The sequence below is a fragment of the Onychostruthus taczanowskii genome, unplaced genomic scaffold, assembly GCF_017590055.1.
Source record: "Onychostruthus taczanowskii isolate IOZ18803 unplaced genomic scaffold, ASM1759005v1 scaffold56, whole genome shotgun sequence".
NCBI classification, from domain to species: domain Eukaryota; kingdom Metazoa; phylum Chordata; class Aves; order Passeriformes; family Passeridae; genus Onychostruthus; species Onychostruthus taczanowskii.
In genome coordinates this window covers 1,540,955-1,560,525 of record NW_024503235.1, presented here as the reverse complement: position 1 = coordinate 1,560,525, position 19,571 = coordinate 1,540,955, and the positions used below count along the sequence as shown (strand labels likewise).

The following is a 19,571-nucleotide window of genomic DNA, read 5'->3' as shown; positions in this document are numbered from 1 at the left end:
CACCGGGCTGAGCCCACCACCCTCAGGGCCAGGCCCCAAAACGCCTTGGGGGGATGGTGACACTCCTGTGCCCGTGGGTATGGTGATATTCCCGTGAGATGGTGACATTCCCGTGCCCGTAGGGATGGTGACACTCCCGTGTCCATGGAGAAGGTGACACTCCTGTGCCCATGGGGGAGATGGTGACACTCCTGTGCCCCATAGGGATGGTGACACTCCCGTGGGATGGTGACAATCTCGTGCCCATGGGGGAGATGGTGGCATTCCTGTGCCCCGTGCCCTGGGGATGGTGACACCCATGGGGATGGTGACAATCCTGTGAGATGGTGACATTCCCGTGCCCATGGAGATAGTGACATTCCCTTGCCCTGGGGATGGTGACACCCATGGGGATGGTGGCATTCCCGTGCCCCACAGGGATGGTGACATTCCCGTGCCCATGGAGATAGTGACATTCCCTTGCCCTGGGGATGGTGACACCCAGGGGGATGGTGACATTCCCGTGCCCCACAGGGATGGCGACATTCCCGTGAGGTGCCCATAGGGGGATGGCGACATTCCCGTGAGATGGCGACATTCCCGTGCCCTGAGCATGGTGACACCCACGTGGACGGCGCCACTCATAGGGATGGTGACACTCCCGTGGGATGGTGACAATCTCGTGCCTGTGGGGGAGATGGTGGCATTCCTGTGCCCCGTGCCCTGGGGATGGTGACACCCATGGGGATGGTGACAATCCTGTGAGATGGTGACATTCCCGTGCCCATGGAGATGGTGACATTCCCGTGCACTGAGGATGGTGACACCCACGTGGACGACGCCACTTCGTGCCACCGCAGTGTGGCATCACCCTGTGGGCAGCACGACCTGCCCCGAGCCCCGGGGGTCCCCAAAGAGCCGCGGTGTCCCCGGGGTGTCCCCGGGGTGTCCCCGCGGGCGGGCTCAGCACAGCGAGAAGCGGCGGGAGTTGATGTTCATGCGGGTGACTCCGATGTGCTTGAGCGGCGTGGAGAGCAGGAAGGCGGCCTTGGGGGGGATGGTGCACAGCAGATCCGAGTCTTCCTCGCAGCCCTCGAGGCCGAAGGTGGCGTCGTCCAGCATCTCCTTGTGCTGGTGGCACGCCTGCTCCACCTTGAGCCGGTGCAGCCGCGCCCGCAGCCGCATCAGCTGCTGCGCCAGCCGCTGGTCCAGGGCCTGCATCTCCCGCTGCGGGGACAGGGAATGCCGTGGAGCGGGATGTCACTGCCGCCCGGGCCGCGGGGATGGGCACAAACCCGGCCATGGGCCCGCGGTGCCACGCCGTGCCCCCCGCGCCACCCGCACAGCTCCGGTCGTGCCCCCCGTGCCACCCCCAGCGCAGAGGGAGGGGGTGACAAGCGACCCCGGGGCCCGCGGTGCCACTCCGTGCCCCCCGCGCCACCCGCACAGCTCTGGTCGTGCCCCCCCGTGCCACCCCCAGCGCAGCGGGAGGGGGTGACAAGAGACCCCGACACCGCAGAGCCACGAAAAATCTTGGGAATTTCGTGTAGAGCCAGCAGGGCGGGCAGAGGACGCCCCGCCACCCCGCCGTGCCCGGTGGGGTCGGGCACGGTGTCCCCAATCCCGCTCCGTGTCCCCGTCCTGAACTCACCAGCTCCGTCCTGAGCCACTCCAGAGCCGCCTCCACGGTGGCAAAGCCACAAACGCCACCGCCCTGCTGCTGCCGGGGGTGCCCGGGGCTCTGCTGTGCCCCCCAGCCCCTCACCCGCGCTTCCCACTCCAGGTACGAGGGTCTGCGCGTCTGCAGCTTCAGCTTGGCCGCCAGAGCCTTGACGCTCTCCAGGTTCTCCTCCTCCCAGGTCGGCTCCTCCTCGCCCAATTCCTTGAATTTCAGCTGGCTGAAAGCCATGTGGGACAAAGCAGAGCAGCACCAAAAGCCCCGCTGCTCTCTGCGCCCTCCACGGGGGAATGAAGCCCCCACCCTGCCCGCGACCACCCACCCACCCCTGCCCCGGCTGCGCCCGCTCCCGGCTCTTTATCCACCCCGAGGTCGATGGGCAGGAATTTCCTTATCCAGAGGAGTATTTTTGGCTTGTTGCGTTGGGGTTTTTTTTTGTTGGTTTTTGTTTTTTCCCTTTTATTTTCTTTTTTAACATCATTGTCTCCGCCTGGGAGGAGACAGCCCGTTCCCGGACGGAGCCTTCACCGGGCACGGAGGAGCTGGAATGATTTATCCCCGGGCTCAGCCGCCCCTCCCCGCTTCTTGGGGGGGCCCAAAAAAGCTCGAGGAAGGAAAAAGAAACGGGGGGGTGCCCGGGGGGGGCAGCCGGGGTCCCGCACCCGGACGGGACCTTAAGGTGGAGCCGCGTCCGGATCTGTCCTGTGCCACCTCCCCGCTGCCCGCGGGGCTCCAGGGACAGCCGAGGTGCCTCAGGGGTCTCACCTGCGACCCCCGCGTCTCACCTGCCCTCCCCCGTCCCCTCCAGCCCCCCCAGGGCAACCCCCAAATCCTCCGCGTGCTCCCCCCGCGCTGCTCTCCAGTCCCGCTGTCCCCTCGCGTGTCCCTTCCCGCGGTCCCCCCGGTGTCCCCTCGCTGTCGCAGCGCACGAAGAGACCCCCCCCGGCCCCAGCCCCCCGCCCCAGCCCCGGGCATCGCCGCCCCCTCCGGGCCGGGCCACCTTAAACCCGACATCCGCCGGCCGGGCCGGGCCGTGCGGGGCCATCGCCACCCCCCGCTTCCACCCCGAGGTGCCCGAACTGCCCCTCCCGCACCCCCAAATCCCCTTCCCGGCACCCCGAGCTCCCCCGCTGGCACCCGGGGTCCCCAATCCCCTCCTTGCACCCCGAGCTTCTTCCTTGTCCCCCGAGGTCCCCTGCTTGCACCCTAAAATTCCCGTTTGCACCCCAAAAAACCCTCTCCTTATGGCCAGCAGGTCCCTGTTGGCACTCTGAGGTCCCCTGCTCGCACTGTGCCTGTCCCCGAGGTCCCTGCCTGTCCCCCAGGTCCCTGCCTGTCCCCCCCAGGACCCCACCTGTCCCCCAGGTCCCCATCTGCCACCCAGCCCGAGCAGGTAAGCAGAGGGGTGGCCGGGCCAGGAGCACCGCCACCCCCTCCACCACCCTTCCTCCTCCTCCTCTTCCTCTCCTGCCCCGTCCGCAGCCCCGGGGGTGGCTTTGGGGACAGCAGAGCCCGCGGGGACGCTGCCAGCCGGGGCCGGTAACGGGGTGCAGCCCAGCGGGGCAGGGAAGGACCGGGAGCTGCTCCCCGCCATCCCATTCCCTCCCCAAAAAAATCCCCTCCGGCGCAGCGGAGACCACAGCCAGCTCCGTGCCTCAGTTTCCCCGCTGCCCGGCGGAGCCATGTGGCACTGCCGCGTGCGGGAGGTGACAATGTCAACACGGAGAGGGGACAGCGCGCCGCGTGACTCGCAGGGCAGGGGTTTCCGCAGGATTTCCCCTTTTTTTTTTTTTTTTCCCTCTCCTCCCTCCCCGGCCGGGCCGAGGCGGCGCCCATGGAGTTCTCGGAGCTGATCAAGACGGCGACAGTGGAGGACGTGCTGCTGTCGCGGCCGGGGGTGGCGGCGGTGCGGGGCACCCTGTGCATCACCAGCCACCACCTGCTGCTCTCCTCCTGCCCCCGCGGCGACCTGGAGCTCTGGCTGCTCATCCGCAACGTGGACGCCGTGGAGAAAAGGTGGGCTTGTCGCCAAGGCTGTCGCTGTCACCGTGCCCGAGCTGGAGGATGGCTCTCCTCTCCTCTCCTCTCCTCTCCTCTCCTCTCCTCTTCCTCTTATTCTTCCTCTCCTCTTCCTCTCCTCTTCCTCTCCCTCCTGGCGGGGCAGAGCGGGCACGGACTCCTCTCCTCCTCAGAGTGCAGAATTTAGGCTGCTACCAACCCCCCCGGAGCCGCAGCTCCCTGCGGGACACCGGGTTTGGCATTTCTGCCTCTCTGCCACCCTGCGGGACACCGGGTTTGGCATCTCTGCCTCTCTGCCACCCAGCCCGGCTGCGGTGGCGGATGGCAGAGCCTGAAGTCCGGCCCAGCCCCCGGGGGGAGAGGGCGGCTCGCTGCTGTCCCCTGTGTCCCCCAGCCAGCCCTGGCCCCCCTCCCGCAGGGTCTCGGGCTCCTCGGGCACCATCACGCTGCGCTGCAAGGACCTGCGGGTGCTGCAGCTGGAGATCCCGGGCACGGAGCGGTGCCTGAACGTCGCCAGCTCCATCGAGGTGAGCCCAAAGGCTTGGCCGAGAGGGGAAAAGCGCTGCCGTGTTTGCTCTGGGTCGGGCATTAACTGGGTAAACACGCGGCTCCGGCAGCGCCGGCACACGGGGACCGTGCCAGCTGCCCTGGCACACGGGGACAGTGCCAGCTGTCCTGGCACACGGGGACAGTGCCGGCTGCCCTGGCACACGGGGACAGTGCCAGCCGCGGTGTCCCCTAGCAGCCCCGCCGTTGATGTTTTGTGTGAGGAGGCTCCCGGGATGAGTGGGGAGAAGAGAATCTTGACTCCTGAAACATTCAGAATCTTCTGAATGTTTCAGAAGGCTGGTTTATTATATTATGATATATATCATTATTATATTATATTATATTATATTATATTATATTAATGATACATTAAACCTATACGAAAACAATAGAGAGAAAAGGATTCATCAGAAGGCTAGAAAGAACAAGAACGGAATGGAATAACAAAGGCTTGTGACACTCAAAGAGTCCGAGCCAGCTGACTGTGCTTGGCCATTAATTACAAACAATTAACATGCCCCAATCCCAGCTGCACCTGTTGCATCCCACAGCAGCAGACAATCATTGTTTACATTCCTTTCCTCAGCCTCCTCAGGAGAAAAAAAAAAAAAATCCCAGCAAATTATTTTTTCACGAAATACGTAAAACCGGCCTCGCAGGCGCTGTCCTCGGTGGACTCGGTGATGATGCTGTACCCGTTCTTCCACCGCCCGCCCAGCCTGCGGCTGCAGCAGGGCTGGCACCTGGCTGTCGCCGAGCGCCACCTCCAGCGGGTGGCCGCGCAGGTGAGCCCCGCCGGCCGGGAGCCGCCGCCTGCCCCGCGCCCCGCCGCTGATGTCGCCTGTCCCCCCAGACCAGCCAGTGGCGGCTGAGCACCGTGAACGGCGACTTCAGCGCCTGCCCCTCGTACCCGCGGGCCGTGCTGGTGCCCGCGGCCGTGGGCGATGAGGCCGTGGCCAGGGCGGCGAGGTTCCGGCAGGGCGGCCGCTTCCCCGTGCTCTGCTACTTCCACCCCAAAAACGGCACCGTGAGTCCCTCTGCCTTCTGCCCCTCTGCCCCTCTGCCTTCTGTCCCTCTGCCCCTCTGCCTTCTGTCCCTCTGTCCCTCTGCCCCCTGCCCCTCTGCCCCCTGTCCCTCTGTCTTCTGCCCCTCTGCCCCCTGTCCCTCTGCCAGCCTCACCCCCTGCCTCGCAGAACAGGGGGTTCCAGCTTCAGAGGATTCCAGAATCGGGTTGGAAGGGATGTTAAAGCTCATCCAATGCCACCCCTGCTGTCCCTGTTCCAAGCCCTGTCCTTCCCCGGATCCAGGGGCAGCCACGGCTGCTCTGGGAAAGCCATTCCAGCCTCTCCCAGGGAACAATTCCTAATTCCCAATATCCCACCCATCCCTGCCTTCTGCCATGAGAGCCATTCCCTGTGCCCTGTCCCTGCCCCTCTGCCCCCCGTCCCTCTGCCACCCTCACCCCCTGCCTTGCAGAACAGGGGGTTCCAGCTTCAGAGGATTCCAGAATCGGGTTGGAAGGGATGTTTTAAAGCTCATCCAGTGCCACCCCTGTCAGGGCAGGGACACCGCTGCTGTCCCTGTTCCGAGCCCTGTCCTTCCCCGGATCCAGGGGCAGCCACGGCTGCTCTGGGAAAGCCATTCCAGCCTCTCCCAGGGAACCATTCCTAATTCCCAATATCCCACCCATCCCTGCCTTCTGCCATGAGAGCCATTCCCTGTGCCCTGTCCCTCCATCCTTTGTCCCAAATCCCTCTCCAGCTCTCCTGGATCCCCTTTAGGCTCCCTAAGGTCACTCTGAGCCCCTTCAGGCTCTCTAAGGTCACTCTGGATCCCCTCATGCCCCCTAAGGCCACCCTGGATCCCTTTCAGGCTCTCTAAGGTCACCCTGGATCCCCTCATGCTCCCTAAGGCCACCCTGGAGCCCTTTTAGGCTCTCTAAGGTCACCCTGGATCCCCTCATGCTCCCTAAGGTCACCCTGGATCCCCTCAGGCTCTCCAAGACCACCCTGGATCCCTTTTAGGCTCCCTAAGGTCACCCTGGATCCCCTTTAGGCTCTCTAAGGCCACCCTGGATCCCCTCAGGCTCTCTAAGGCCACCCTGGATCCCTTTTAGGCTCTTTAAGGCCACCCTGGATCCCCTCATGCTCCCTAAGGCCACCCAGGATCCCCTTTAGGCTCTCTAAGGCCACCCTGGATCCCCTTTAAGCTAAGGTCACTCTGAGCCCCCTCAGGCTCTCTAAGGTCACCCTGGATCTCCTTTAGGCTCCTTAAGGCCACCCTGCATCCCCTTTAGGCTCTCTAAGGCCACCCTGGATCCCCTCAGGCTCCCTAAGGTCACCCTGGATCCCTTTAGGCTCTCTAAGGTCACTCTGAGCCCCCTCAGGCTCTCCAAGGCCACTCTGGGTCCCTTTTAGGCTCTCTAAGGTCACCTTGGATCCCCTTTAGGCTCTTTAAGGCCACCCTGGAGACCCTAAGGCCACCTTGGATCCCTTTAGGCTCTCTAAGGTCACTCTGAGCCCCCTCAGGCTCTCCAAGGCCAACCTGGAGCCCTTTAGGCTCTCTAAGGTCACCCTGGATCCCCTTTAGGCTCTTTAAGGCCACCCTGGATCCCTTTAGGCTCTCCAAGGTCACCCTGGATCCCCTCATGCTCCCTAAGGCCACCCTGGATCCCCTTTAGGCTCTTTAAGGCCACCCTGGAGCCCCTAAGGCCACCTTGGATCCCTTTAGGCTCTCTAAGGCCACCCAGGATCCCCTCATGCTCCCAAAGGCCACCCTGGCTCTCTTTAGGCTCTCTAAGGTCACCCTGGATCCCCTCATGCTCCCTAAGGCCACCCTGGCTCTGTGTCCCCCCGCTGCCCATTCCCAGGTGTCCCCCGCTGTCCCCAGGCCCTGCTCCGCAGCAGCCAGCCCCTGACGGGTCCCAACCGGCGGCGCTGCCGCGAGGACGAGCGGCTCCTGGGGACAATCCTGGACGAGGGCGAGCGCGGCTTCGTCATCGACACGCGCTCGGCGCAGGCGGCCAAGCAGGCGCGGATGGGCGGCGGCGGCACCGAGCCCAAATCCTGCTACCCGCAGTGGCGGCGGCTCCACCGCGCCCTGGAGAGGTGAGGGCAGGCGAAGAACGCGATTCCCCGGCTGCCGGGGTGCACTCCGGCCAGCTCCAGACCCTGATAATTCACAGGTGAAGGTAAAAGATTAGAGAAGCGCTCTCCTCCTCGTGGGAAGTGTTGTTGTTTATTCCAACACACACATCAGGTGGACAAACCCATGGGAGGAAAGAGAGCGTTCCCTGGCAGCAGGGATGGGGACAGAGGAGAGTCCACAGCCAGTGGGACACCAGTGAGGGGTGACCCAGGGGAGAGACCACCAGGGGTACCGGGACAGGTGGGGGACAGACCAGGTGATGGGGAAAAGGGGTAACAAACCACATGATGTAACATAAGCTACACAGTGCAATACAAAACTGTTCTGTGCAAATTCCCAATCACCCCGGGCGAGGGAACAACTGAACTGGTGCACCACAACAGGCAGGGCCCTGTCCCCCCTGTGTGACAGTGACACCGAGCCCCACACTGGCTCTGTCTCTCGGGGTGCCTCCCAGTGTCCCCCACTGGTGGCCCAAGGGCACTGGTGGCAGCTGGGCTAGTGGCCTTTGCAGCAGAGGGGACACTGGAGACAGCGGTAGGGGACAAAAGGTGACTGAGCAGGGGTTAATCCAAGGTTTATTCGGAGCTCCTCAGGAGCCCCACACCTCAGTGTGCGCCTTGCTCAGAGTAAAACAAAAGGAAGCTCAAGGTTTAAATATAACCTTGAGGTTTAAATATAACCGTGAGAGGTTATATTTAAAGAGGGAGGAAACCAAAGGTAGATGCATCTGTTGACTAATAAAGGCCCTAAAGGGATGAAACCTTAGTGATGGACATTTGGGATAGGGTATAAAATAATACTTGGGGGGGCTGAGCCCTGGCCTCGGACTAAACACTCGATGACTTGGCCTGAAAGTTCTAGATGGAAAGGATGGGATGTGAGTGACTGACAGAGAGCCAGGGCAGGGATTTGGGGATGATCTCAACCCAGGAGAATGATTACGCAGGGAGGGTGTACAAAAAGGGATCCACCATTTGGGGAAAATAAGGGGATCCAAAACCAAACCCATTACAAAGCACAAAAGCACACCAGCCAGCTCTGTCCCCTCTGCCAGAGGCCGCCCGCTGCAGGAGAGCTTTGCCCGGCTGGCGGAGGCGTGCGGCGAGCCCGCTCCGAGCATGGAGCGCTGGCTGGGCCGGCTGGAGGGCAGCCGCTGGCTCAGCCACGTCAAGGCCGCCCTGAGCACGGCCTGCCTGGCTGCCCAGTGCCTGGACAGGTAAGGGGGGGCTGCACCGTGGCCGTCTCGGCCCTTCCCGTGCCCGCAACGCGCCCCAAAACGCTGGGCTCGCCCCGGCAGGGAGGGCTGCTCGGTGCTGGTGCACGGCGCCGAGGGCACGGACACCACGCTGCTGGTGACAGCGCTGGCCCAGCTCATCCTGGACCCCGCCTGCCGCACCCTGGAGGGATTCCAGGAGCTGCTGGAGCGGGAGTGGATCCAGGTGAGAGCTGTTTTGGCAGGGCGGGGGTCCCAGCCCGGCTGGGTGCCTCACGCCGGGGTCTCCCGCAGGCCGGGCACCCCTTCCAGCTGCGCTGCGCCCGCTCCGCCTCCTCCCACGCCCGGGGGAAGCAGGAGGCGCCGGTTTTCCTCCTCTTCCTCGACTGCGTGTGGCAGCTGAGCCGGCAGTTCCCCTTCTCCCTGGAATTCGGGGAGCAGCTGCTGCTCACCCTCTTGGACAACGCCTACGCCTCGGCCTACGGCACCTTCCTGTGCAACAACGAGAAGGAGAGGTCGGTGAGGGGACAAAGCCCTCCTGGCGCGGCTTAGGTGACACTGCTGGGGACTGGAATGTGTGCCACCTGTCCCCACAGGAGCCTGTGTAAGGTGAGGGAAAGCACACACTCGCTGTGGGCCTGGCTGAACCAGCCTGAGGAGAGGCACAAGTACCTGAACCCTCTGTACTCACACAACCCCCTGGTGATCTGGCCCTCCGTGGAGCCCCAGAGCATCCAGCTCTGGCAGGGTGAGTGGGATCCTCCCAAAATCCAGCCCCAGCTCCCAGCTGGGCTGGCTCAGGGGCGGCTGCTGTGCCTTTCCCTGTGTGACAGGGCTGAGCTCACCCCCAGCCCCTTCTCTCCCAGGTTTCTTCCTTCGTTGGATCCGTCCTTCCCAGCACCTGGATGAGGCCTGGGTGGAGATCCAGAGGTTGGTGCAGGGAAAGAACTCCTCCCTCCAGGAGAGCGCAGGGAAAAGGCTGAGCCAGCCCCTCCCTGAGCCCCCTGCTGGGACAGAGAACGGTGAAACCGGGAAAGCTGGGACAAGGTGACGCTGGAAATTCCCGTGGGAAGGGCTGTGCAGGACACAGACCCCGTGGGCAGCTCTGGGACAGGGGACAGAGCCTCCCTCAGCTGCCCACCCTGAGCTCGTTTCAGTAAATCTCTCTCCCAGCCCTTGCCTGTGTCCTGCTCTTCCCTAAGGAAGCTGCTCCTTCCCACTGGGATTGCAGCAGTGCCCGTGGATGGCTCTGGAGCTGAAGGGCAGCAGATCACACAAAAAACCCCAAGAGATGATAGAAAAAAAAACAGCAGATCACACAAAAAATCCCAGTAGGACACACAAAAAAAAGCCAGATCACACCAAAAAACCCCAGCAGATCACACCAAGAAACTCCAACAGATCACACAGAAAATCCCCAGCAGGACACACAAAAAACCCAGCAGATCACAGAAAAAAAACTAACAGATCACACCAAAACACCCCAGCAGACCACACCAAGAAACTCCAACAGATCACACAAAGAAACCCCAGCAGATCACACCAAAAAACCCAACAATCACACACAACCACCCCAGCAGGACACACAAAACCAACACCCCAAAATCACACAGGCTGCAGCCTCTGCAGCCTGGAGCCAGCCTGGGAATTTCTGCCCTTGAGCCCAGTTTTGAGGAAGGAAAGAGGAAAAAAAAGAAAGAGCCAGGAGGGTGGGAGGGCGAGGATGTGCAGCAGGAGCTGCCAGGGCAGGAAATAACTGCTCCATGAGGGAAGCTGGCCCGGGGTCAGCCCAGCAGACAAACAGAGCGCCAGGGCCGGGCGCGTGCGTGCCAGCTGGAAAACAATTCCTGGCTGCTGCACTTGCAGCTTTTTCACACTTCAGGGCAGGGCCTGAGGCTGTGCAGCCTCCCTGGGAAGGAGGTCATGGATGGGCAGAGGTCCCAGGAGGAGCAGCAGAGCTCCATGGGTGTGGAGCAAAGCACTGGCAACAGAGCTGGGAAAACAAAGTCCTTGGGTTGATTTTGGTCCAAACGGGGAAAACCAACCTAAAAAAAAACCCCACAGAGGTGCTTTTCTTTGTGTTTAGAAAATATTTCTATTTATTTCCTCTTTTTTTCCCTTCCCCTGGTTTATAAATATGCCCAGCAGGGCAGGAAGCCAACCCAGTTCCCTTCACTCTTCTCCCAGTAAAAGCCACTGCAGCTGCTGGAGTTCCCACTTCCCCAACTTCCCACAGCCCCCAAAATCCCTGCCAAGAACAACTTCAGGCCTTTCCAACAGCCCCTGGACTGGGCAAGGGGTTGTTCCTCCAGCACTGCCAGCTTCCCAAAGGAAAGGGAAGAGCAATCCTTGGGGTGCCAGGAGTGCTCTGGGTGAGGATTCAGCCCTGCCAGAGGGAAAAGGACCAACCTGGCCTCGAATTTGCCAATCCTGGTGGAGGTGGTGGTCACATCCATGGCCTCTTGCCCTCCTCCCAGCACCACCTGCAGGGGAGGGAAAGCAGAGAAATCACAGCTCTTCATTTAGGGATTTAGGGAATCCTGGCACCACTGAGGTTGGGAAAGACCTCCAAGATGGAGCCCAGCATTGATCCCACCTTGAACCAGTGAGTGCCAGGTCCAGAGGCTCCCTGGACACTTCCAGAGGTGGTGACTGCCTCCAGCACTTCCCACTGATCCCACAGATCCCACAAATCCCTCAGCAGGCCTCCAAGCCCCTGAGGAATTCCCACCTCCCTGACACATTCTATCAGAGGATTTGTTCCCAGTGCCTGACCCAGCAAAATTCCCCAGGCTCATTCCAGAGTCCTGGTTTTGGGCTGGACTGGGAACTCCCACAATGCAGGATTCCCAGGATCAGTGACACCTCAGGGAGCTCATCCTTACGTGGTCAAAAATGGGGGAAAGGGCAGCAGAGTTCACCGGCCGCTCCGTCCGGAACGTCTTCAGGTGCTCCAGGGATGTGCAGTCAAAGAGCTACGAGGGGAAAAGGAGAAATTCATGAATCAGCTCCAGCTGCTGGGCCTCACCTGCACGGGTGTTCCCTCTGCAAGCTCAAATCCCAAAAATATTCCCCCAGAAAGGCAAGTCTTCCACCTTCCAGAACTGACAAACTAGAGAAATACCCAAATATTTAATTTTCAACGCCTGGCTGTTCATTTAGCACCTCCCCTTTCTCACTGAACATTCCCCAGGGAGCAAAACTCCCTCTGAGCAGAGATCCTGCCAGGAAATCTGCAGGAAAAGCTCACCTTGGCTGTGTTATCCTTGGAAGCAGTGATGAACATGGTCATGTCCCGGGAGGTCTGGATGTCGTTGATTTGCTTGGTGTGCTCCTTGATATTGGACAGCTGCTCCCCTGACTGGGGGGGAAGAGGAGTTTTCATGGGGCTGGGAAGGGATTCCCTCATTAAAAGTAACATGGAATGGAACCCTGGAATGCTCTGGGTGGGAATTTAGGAGTGGATTCAGTTCCATGTCCCTGCTCTGTGTCACTTCACTCAGAGGAGCCTCAGATTTTAACAGAGGAGGGGAAGAAGAGTTTTCAGGGAGCTGGGAAGTGATTCCTTCATTTAAAATACCTTTGGAGAACATGGAATAGATTCCTGGGAGAACATGGAACAGAACCCTGGAATGCTTTGGGTGGGAATTTGGGAATGGATTCATTTCCACGTCTCTGTGCTGTGCCAATTCCACCCTTACTCAGGGGAGCCTCAGATTTTAACAGAGGAGGGGAAGAGGAATTTTTTTCAGGGAGCTGGGAAGTGATTCCCTCATTAAAAACACCTTGGGAGAGCATGGAATGGAATCCTAGAATGCTTTGGGTGGGAAGGGAATTTAGGAATGGATCCAGTTCCATCAGATTTTAAAAAGGGGATGGAAAAAGGAGTTTTCAGGGAGCTGGGAAATTATCCCCTCATTAAAAACAACACGGAATGGAACCCTGGAATGCTTTGATCTGGAAGAGAATTTAGGAATGGATTCAGTTCCACCTCTCTGTGCTGTGTCAATTCCAGCCTCGCTCAGGACAGCCCCACATTTCACTGATCCCTGCTGAAGCTGCTGTTTGTGGAGCCCCCCAGAGCCCCATTCCAGCCCTGCTCCCCCTGGGAATGCTCTCCCAGGCCCTGACCTTGGCACTGAACTGGTTGAGCTCGCCGTTCTCGTGGCCAGCAATGATGAACTCCCCGAGCGGGCCCCACACGGCGCTGGTGATCTTGGAGTCACTGCAGGGAATCTTCATGTAGGGCTCGTTGTTCTCTGGGGGAAGCAGCAATCAGCCACCCACAGCCAGCACTTATCCTTCCATGTCCCCTGCTCAGCTGGGATTTGGGCTTTTCCAGCATTTCAAAGTGGATTCCTTGGTGATTTTTGTTTATGGAGCTCAGGGGCAGCATGTTGGAATCCCACAGGGAAGGGGATGAAGGAATTGTGTCCTTGCTGATGTGATCACCCCACAACCACTCCCAGCCACCCAGCAAAGAGATTTTTTAGGGAAGCATCTCCTCTACTCCATCCCTGAAAATATCCCAAGCCAGGTTAGAGCAACTTAGGACAGGGGAAGGAATGGGAACGGGGTGAGATTCAAGGCTGCCCCAACCCCAGAAATCCCTGTGGGACCCCCTGAGGGAGATTCCCTGGCCCCTCACCGATCTGGCTGGGGTCCCTGAGGTCGAAGAAGCTGACAAAGCACTGGTAGCCCATCTGCTTGTCCGTGGAGAACATGATGATGTTCCCTCCGAAGTCGAAGCCGCACGTCCTCACGGCCGAGCTGGTCTTCACCAGGGCCAGCTGCTTCCCTGGGGACACAGAGCTCAGGGGTGGGAAAGGATTTCCTTATTAAAAACACCTTGGGAGATCATGGGATGGAACCTGGGATGGAAACTGGGATCTTCTGGGTGGGAATTTAGGAGTGGATTCAGTTCCACGTCTCTGCGCTGTGACAATTCCAGCCTCGCTCAGGGGAACCTCAGATGTTAACAAAGGAGGGGAAGAGGGATTTTCAGGGAGATGGGAAATTATTTCCTTATTAAAAACACCTTGGGAGATCATGGGATGGAACCTGGGATGGAACCTGGGTGGGAATTTAGGAGTGGATTCAGTTCCACGTCTCTGCGCTGTGACAATTCCAGCCTCGCTCAGGGGAGCCCCAGATTTTAACAGGGAAGAGTTTTCAGGGAGCTGGGAAGTGATTTCCTGACTAAAAACACCTTGGGAGAGCATGGAATGGAATCCTGGAATGCTTTGGGTGGGGAGGGAATTTAGGAACAGATTCAGTTCCACAGCCCTGTGCTGAGGTGTCACTTCCAGCCCTGCTCAGGGGAATCTCAGATTTTAAAGTGAAGAGGGATTTTCAGGGAGCTGGGAAGTGATTCCCTCGTTAAAAACAACATGGAATAGAACCCTGGAATGCTCTGGGAGGGAATTTAGGAATGGATTCAGTTCCAGGTCCTTCCAGCCTTGCTCAGGGGAGCCTCAGATTTTAACAGTGAAGAGGGATTTTCAGGGGAGCTGGGAAGTGATTCCCTCATTAAAAACAACATGGAATAGAATCCTGGAATTCTTTAGGTGGGAAGAAAATTTAGGAGTGGATCCAGTTCCACATCTCTGTGCTCTGTCACTTCCAGCCTTGCTTAGGGGAGCCTTGGATTTTAACAGGGAAGAGGGATTTTCAGGGAGCTGGGAAATGTTTTCCTCATTAAAAACAGAGTGTCCCAGGATGTCCCAGGGATATCCCAGCAGTGTCCCAGGATGTCCCAGGGATGTCCCAAGCCCCAGCAGTGTCCCAGGATGTCCCAGGGATGTCCCAAGCCCCAGCAGTGTCCCAGGATGTCCCAGGGATGTCCCAAGCCCCAGCAGTGTCCCAGGATGTCCCAGGGATGTCCCAAGCCCCAGCAGTGTCCCAGGATGTCCCAGGGATGTCCCAAGCCCCAGCAGTGTCCCAGGATGTCCCAGGGATGTCCCAAGCCCCAGCAGTGTCCCAGGATGTCCCAGGGATGTCCCAAGCCCCAGCAGTGTCCCAGGATGTCCCAGGGATGTCCCAAGCCCCAGCAGTGTCCCAGGATGTCCCAGGGATGTCCCAAGCCCCAGCAGTGTCCCAGGATGTCCCAGGGATGTCCCAAGCCCCAGCAGTGTCCCAGGATGTCCCAGCAGTGTCCCAGGGATGTCCCACGGATGTCCCAGGGATGTCCCCAAGCCCAGCAGTGTCCCAGCAGTGTCCCAGCAGGGTCCCAGGCATGTCCCAGGGATGTCCCAGCAGTGTCCCCAAGCCCAGCAGTGTCCCAGGATGTCCCAGCAGTGTCCCAGGATGTCCCAGCAGTGTCCCAGGATGTCCCAGCAGTGTCCCAGGATGTCCCAGCAGTGTCCCAGGCATGTCCCAGGGATGTCCCACAGGATCTGGGCTGCCTCACCTGTCTCACAGTCCCACAGGCGGCAGCTGTTGTCAGCAGAGCCGGTCAGGACGTGCCTGGTGTCCCCTGGGTCACCATTAAGGGAAATTCAGCCCCAAACTCCCCTGCTGGGCACTCAGAGAACATCTCTGCACCCAAAAAGGGATTTTTTTGGGGAAAAATCTGCCCCAGGGAAGGCAGCACGGAGGCCAAGTGTTCCCACGGCAAAATCCCATCTTTTCTCCAAGAAATTTAAAAGAAAAAGTTCAGGTTTTTTGCATTTAAATAAATTTTCCCCACTTTTATCTCTGCTGCCTGTGGAAAATCTTTCCCAAATACCCAGAGAAGCAGCAAAAAGGCACAACAAATCCAGATATCCACCGGGATGTTACTCCAAATGGGAAAACACCCAAAAGATGGGAAAAGGAGAGGCAGCAGGAGAGTTTGAATGCTCCTTTTGGAGAGGAAAACGAGGAGCAGCCGGGAGGAGACTCCGGGAATGATTCAGCCACTAAAACATGGAATAAAACCGGTCTGGGATCAAAGGATACAGTCGGCATCCACACACCACACAGCTCCCGTGTGCCCGTTGTAGGTGCCCAACCTCTCGCCATTCACCGAATACCAAACATTGACAATCTGCGAGGAGGGGGAAAAAAATGATTTAAAACGAACCATTGATTAATTATCGGTTAATTAGCGGGGGTGGGCAGCACTCACGGGATCCTTGGCCACGGTGAACAGCAGGTCTCCCTCGCGGTTGTATTTGATCTGAGTGATGGAGCGCTCATGGCCTTGCAGCAGGATGGGCTTCTGTAATTAATGATGAAATAATAAATGAGTGAGGGGGGGAAATGAGGGGGAGGACGGGGGAGAGCGCGGTCCCCGGTCCGGGGCTCCTGTGACGCGGTGGGGAGGCCAAGGAGCTCCGGACCGGGGGCGCGGAGCCGCTAAATCAGCGGTGGCGACCAAAACTCGCCACCCCCGAGCCCGCGGCGATCCCGCTCTCACCATGGCGGCCACGCTGAGCCCTGAGGGGGGCGGCACTTCCGGGATGGCGGCGGCGCGGCGGAAATACGTCACGGTCTCCATGGCAACAGAGTGGCTTCCGGGGGAAGCCGGAAGTGCAGCGGCGTTGCCATGGCGACCGCGGGTGAGGGGGGAGTGATGGCGGCGGGGAGGGTTTGTTTGGGAAGGGGGAAAACGCGGCTGAGGGGGCCCGGAGGGTTCAGGGGGTTGTGGAGAGGGGGTCGGGCTCTTGTGGCAGGATGGGAGCGTGGGGTGGGGAAGGAACTTGGGGATCCGGCGGTGGCGGGCACAGCTGGGGCTGCTCCGAGCGCCATCCCGCCGGGCCTGGGGCGCTGCCCGCTGCTGAGGGGGACGCCTGGAGCGGCCCCCTGGAACAGAGGCTGGGCGGAGTTAAAGGAACAAAGTAGGGATTTGTTAAAATGCCTTCAGAGGATGTACCTGGGGCAGCACAAGAGCCTGGCCATGGTTCCACCCAAGATGGACCCAAGTCTTATATTATGTTATATTATATTAATTCTATAATGTGCATATATAACATTAGTTATATATATAAATATAACCAATGGCATTCTTTCTCATTGATGTGCTCCTTCTGCACATTATTGTTAATCACCAAGATCCTGTTGTAGCACAGTTTGTAATCTGTAATCCCTTGTAACTGCCTTTTGGTATAATATAATGTCAGGTTTTGCAGGCACTGTGTAGTTTATATAAAAATAGTGTGACAAATGTGGCTTAGGCCCTCTCACACTGTTCAAATAGAAGCTCTGAGCTGTTAAATACTTTTATGTGTGTAAGTAACTCGTGTGAGCTCAGTGTAGTTGTGGGCTGTCTCACCTGAGTCACAAGATAGCAGCAGGACACCAGGAGAAAAAGTAAATTTTGTTTTTCACACAGCCTCCCTTCCCTGGGCTCCTTGCTGAAACCACACTTCCCATCCTCAGTGGGTAAATCCTGCAGCTCTGCCCTCCCCCTGCAGAATTCCCAGCTCTGCCAGGTGTCCTGGCAAACCCCCCGACCCCGGGCTGGCCCTGGCACCCCCGTGCCCCCTGTGGTGCCAGGGTGGGACCCTCAGCCAGCCCTGTGCTCTCCTGCAGTACCTGCTGCCCCTCCTGCTCAACCAGGCTGGATCCCTGCTCTTCTACCTCACCTTGGCCTCCACAGGTCAGTCCTGCTGCTTTTTTGGGGTGCTTTGATGGGATTTTGTGGCTCAGTGACTCGGCCAAAGAGCAAGCAGCTCCCTCGGAATAATCCCAAATAAACCAAATGGGAATAATCCCAAATAAACCAAATGGGAATAAACCCAAATAAACCAAACTGGAATAATCCCAAATAAACCAAATGGGAATAGTCCCAGATAAACCAAACTGGAATAGTCCCAGATAAACCAAACTGGAATAAACCCAAACAAACCAAACTGGAATAGTCCCAAATAAACCAAACTGGAATAGCCCCAAATAAACCAAACTGGAATAGTCCCAGATAAACCAAGCTGGAATAATCCCAAATAAACCAAATGGGAATAGTCCCAAATAAACCAAACTGGAATAAACCCAAACAAACCAAACTGGAATAGTCCCAGATAAACCAAACTGGAATAGTCCCAGATAAACCAAATGGGAATAGTCCCAAATAAACCAAAATGGAATAATCCCAAATAAACCAAATGGGAATAACCCCAAATAAACCAAAAGGGAATTACCCCAAATAAACCACATTTCTCCACTTGAAACTTGCATTTCAGACCTGTCCCTGGCAGTGCCACTCTGCAACTCCCTGGCTTTGGTTGTGACCTTGGTGACTGGGAAGATCCTGGGAGAGGACATTGGAGGGAAAAGTGAGTCCCACTTCAAGCATTTCCTCAAGAAATCAGCTTTTATTGGATTGAGATGAATTGATTTGATTTTTAATGTGGGGGATTTGATTTTTAATGTATAATTTAATTTATAATCTGAAGACACCAAACACTCCACAAGGTTTGAACTGGGTCACAGCAGCTTTGGCTGCAGGGAATTGAAATGGGAAAGGGAATTGGAACAGATTTTTGGGCAGGGCTGGTGAATTTAAAACCAGAAATGGCTGTTTTAAGCTAAAAGGATTTATATTTCCCTCAGGAGATGTTTAACCATGAATAAAATGCCCACCAGGGAAAAGGAGTGACCCAAAAGCCCCCAAAAGTCAACGTGCCCCGCTCAGGTGGTCAGGAAAAAAGCAGCAAATTGGGGAATTTCAAACTGCAGGACCTGGAGAAGCAGCTGGGGGTTGTTGTTTGAGGCAGATTCCCAGTTTATCCCCATTTATTGATCACTGATTCGTTCCTCCCCCAGGAGCTGTGGCAGGAATGCTGCTCACCATGCTGGGTGTGTCCCTGTGCCTGGCTGGGGCCTGAGGCAGCAGAGCAGCTCCAGGGCTCCTGCCCCGTGCCCGGGGGAGCTCCTGGCTCAGCCCCACCTGGGGAGGTGTTTTGGGATGGCCAAAATCCGTGGATTGCACTCCCCGAGTGCCAGCACTGCAGGGACAGCCAGTTCTGTGCCTTAAAGGGGGTTTGGTGGCTCTTTGCAGAGCAGTGAGCAAAGTGTCCTGTCCAGCACTGCAGGGGAAAGAAATGGTTAATAAATTATCGGGTAAGAAATGGTTAATAAATTATCGGGCAAGAAATGGTTAATAAATTATCGGGTAAGAAATGGTTAATAAATTATCGGGCAAGAAATGGTTAATAAATTATCGGGTAAGAAATGGTTAATAAATTATCCAGTGGGACCTCCTGGCACTGATGGATTTTTGATTAGCCCAGACTCTTCTGACCACCCCTAAACCCTTCAACCAGCCCCTCACTGAGCCCAAAGCTAAAAACCCTAAACCCTTCTGACAATCCCAAACCCCCCTGAGCACCCCAAACCCCCCTGAGAACCCCAAACCCTTCTGAAAATCCCAAACCCCCCTGAGAACCCCAAATCCTCCTGAACCCCAAACCCTCCTGAGAACCCCAAACCCTTCTGACAATCCCAAACCCCCCTGAGCACCCCAAACCCTCCTGCCCCCCCCAAACCCTCCTGAACAGCCCCCTGAGCACCCCAAACCCTCCTGCCCCCCCCAAACCCTCCTGAACAGCCCCCTGAGCACCCCAAACCCTCCTGCCCCCCCCAAACCCTCCTGAACAGCCCCCTGAGCACCCCAAACCCTCCTGCCCCCCCCAAACCCTCCTGAACAGCCCCCTGAGCACCCCAAACCCTCCTGCCCCCCCCAAACCCTCCTGAACAGCCCCCTGAGCACCCCAAACCCTCCTGCCCCCCCCAAACCCTCCTGAACAGCCCCCTGAGCACCCCAAACCCTCCTGCCCCCCCCAAACCCTCCTGAACAGCCCCCTGAGCACCCCAAACCCTCCTGCCCCCCCCAAACCCTCCTGAACAGCCCCCTGAGCACCCCAAACCCTCCTGCCCCCCCCAAACCCTCCTGAACAGCCCCCTGAGCACCCCAAACCCTCCTGCCCACCCCAAACCCTCCTGAACAGCCCCCTGAGCACCCCAAACCCTCCTGCCCACCCCAAACTCTCCCTGCTGAGCCCA

The 19,571-nt window shown here is 58.2% G+C and overlaps 4 protein-coding genes across 5 annotated transcripts; 2 read left to right on the top strand and 2 right to left on the bottom strand.

Moving 5' to 3' along the window:
- Window positions 1-639: 639 nt before the first annotated feature.
- On the bottom strand, window positions 640-1,966 carry FAM167B (family with sequence similarity 167 member B). The gene is made up of 2 exons (XM_041417549.1): window positions 1,631-1,966; window positions 640-1,206 (listed from the first exon to the last, which is right to left on the bottom strand). Exons 1-2 carry the CDS (start codon window positions 1,886-1,888, stop codon window positions 943-945), a joined length of 522 nt encoding a protein of 173 aa, XP_041273483.1. The 5' UTR covers window positions 1,889-1,966; the 3' UTR covers window positions 640-942.
- Window positions 1,967-2,149: 183 nt separating this feature from the next.
- Window positions 2,150-9,763, top strand: LOC121342840 (myotubularin-related protein 9-like). Of its 2 annotated transcripts, XM_041417548.1 has the most exons (11): window positions 2,150-2,404; window positions 2,913-3,673; window positions 4,095-4,203; window positions 4,885-5,010; window positions 5,079-5,252; window positions 7,115-7,332; window positions 8,430-8,591; window positions 8,673-8,814; window positions 8,883-9,103; window positions 9,185-9,336; window positions 9,455-9,763. In XM_041417548.1, the coding sequence occupies exons 2-11, from the start codon at window positions 3,492-3,494 to the stop codon at window positions 9,637-9,639; spliced, it is 1,671 nt and encodes a 556-aa protein (XP_041273482.1). In that variant the 5' UTR covers window positions 2,150-2,404; window positions 2,913-3,491; the 3' UTR covers window positions 9,640-9,763. The 2 variants fall into 2 exon arrangements, with proteins under 2 accessions (XP_041273482.1, XP_041273480.1); XM_041417546.1 differs by lacking the exon at window positions 2,150-2,404 and having other exon boundaries at window positions 2,788-3,673.
- A 22-nt stretch (window positions 9,764-9,785) lies between these two features.
- Window positions 9,786-16,118, bottom strand: EIF3I (eukaryotic translation initiation factor 3 subunit I). Its single transcript, XM_041417312.1, is given in 11 exon segments — window positions 9,786-9,843; window positions 10,878-11,071; window positions 11,474-11,563; window positions 11,839-11,949; window positions 12,720-12,847; window positions 13,237-13,386; window positions 14,998-15,063; window positions 15,528-15,615; window positions 15,697-15,789; window positions 15,988-16,079; window positions 16,082-16,118. Coding segments are annotated over 11 exon segments (1,107 nt in total).
- Window positions 16,119-16,244: 126 nt separating this feature from the next.
- TMEM234 (transmembrane protein 234) lies at window positions 16,245-18,787 on the top strand. The gene is made up of 5 exons (XM_041417311.1): window positions 16,245-16,408; window positions 16,903-16,948; window positions 17,103-17,169; window positions 17,750-17,842; window positions 18,333-18,787. The coding sequence occupies exons 1-5, from the start codon at window positions 16,245-16,247 to the stop codon at window positions 18,392-18,394; spliced, it is 432 nt and encodes a 143-aa protein (XP_041273245.1). The 3' UTR covers window positions 18,395-18,787.
- Window positions 18,788-19,571: the final 784 nt, after the last annotated feature.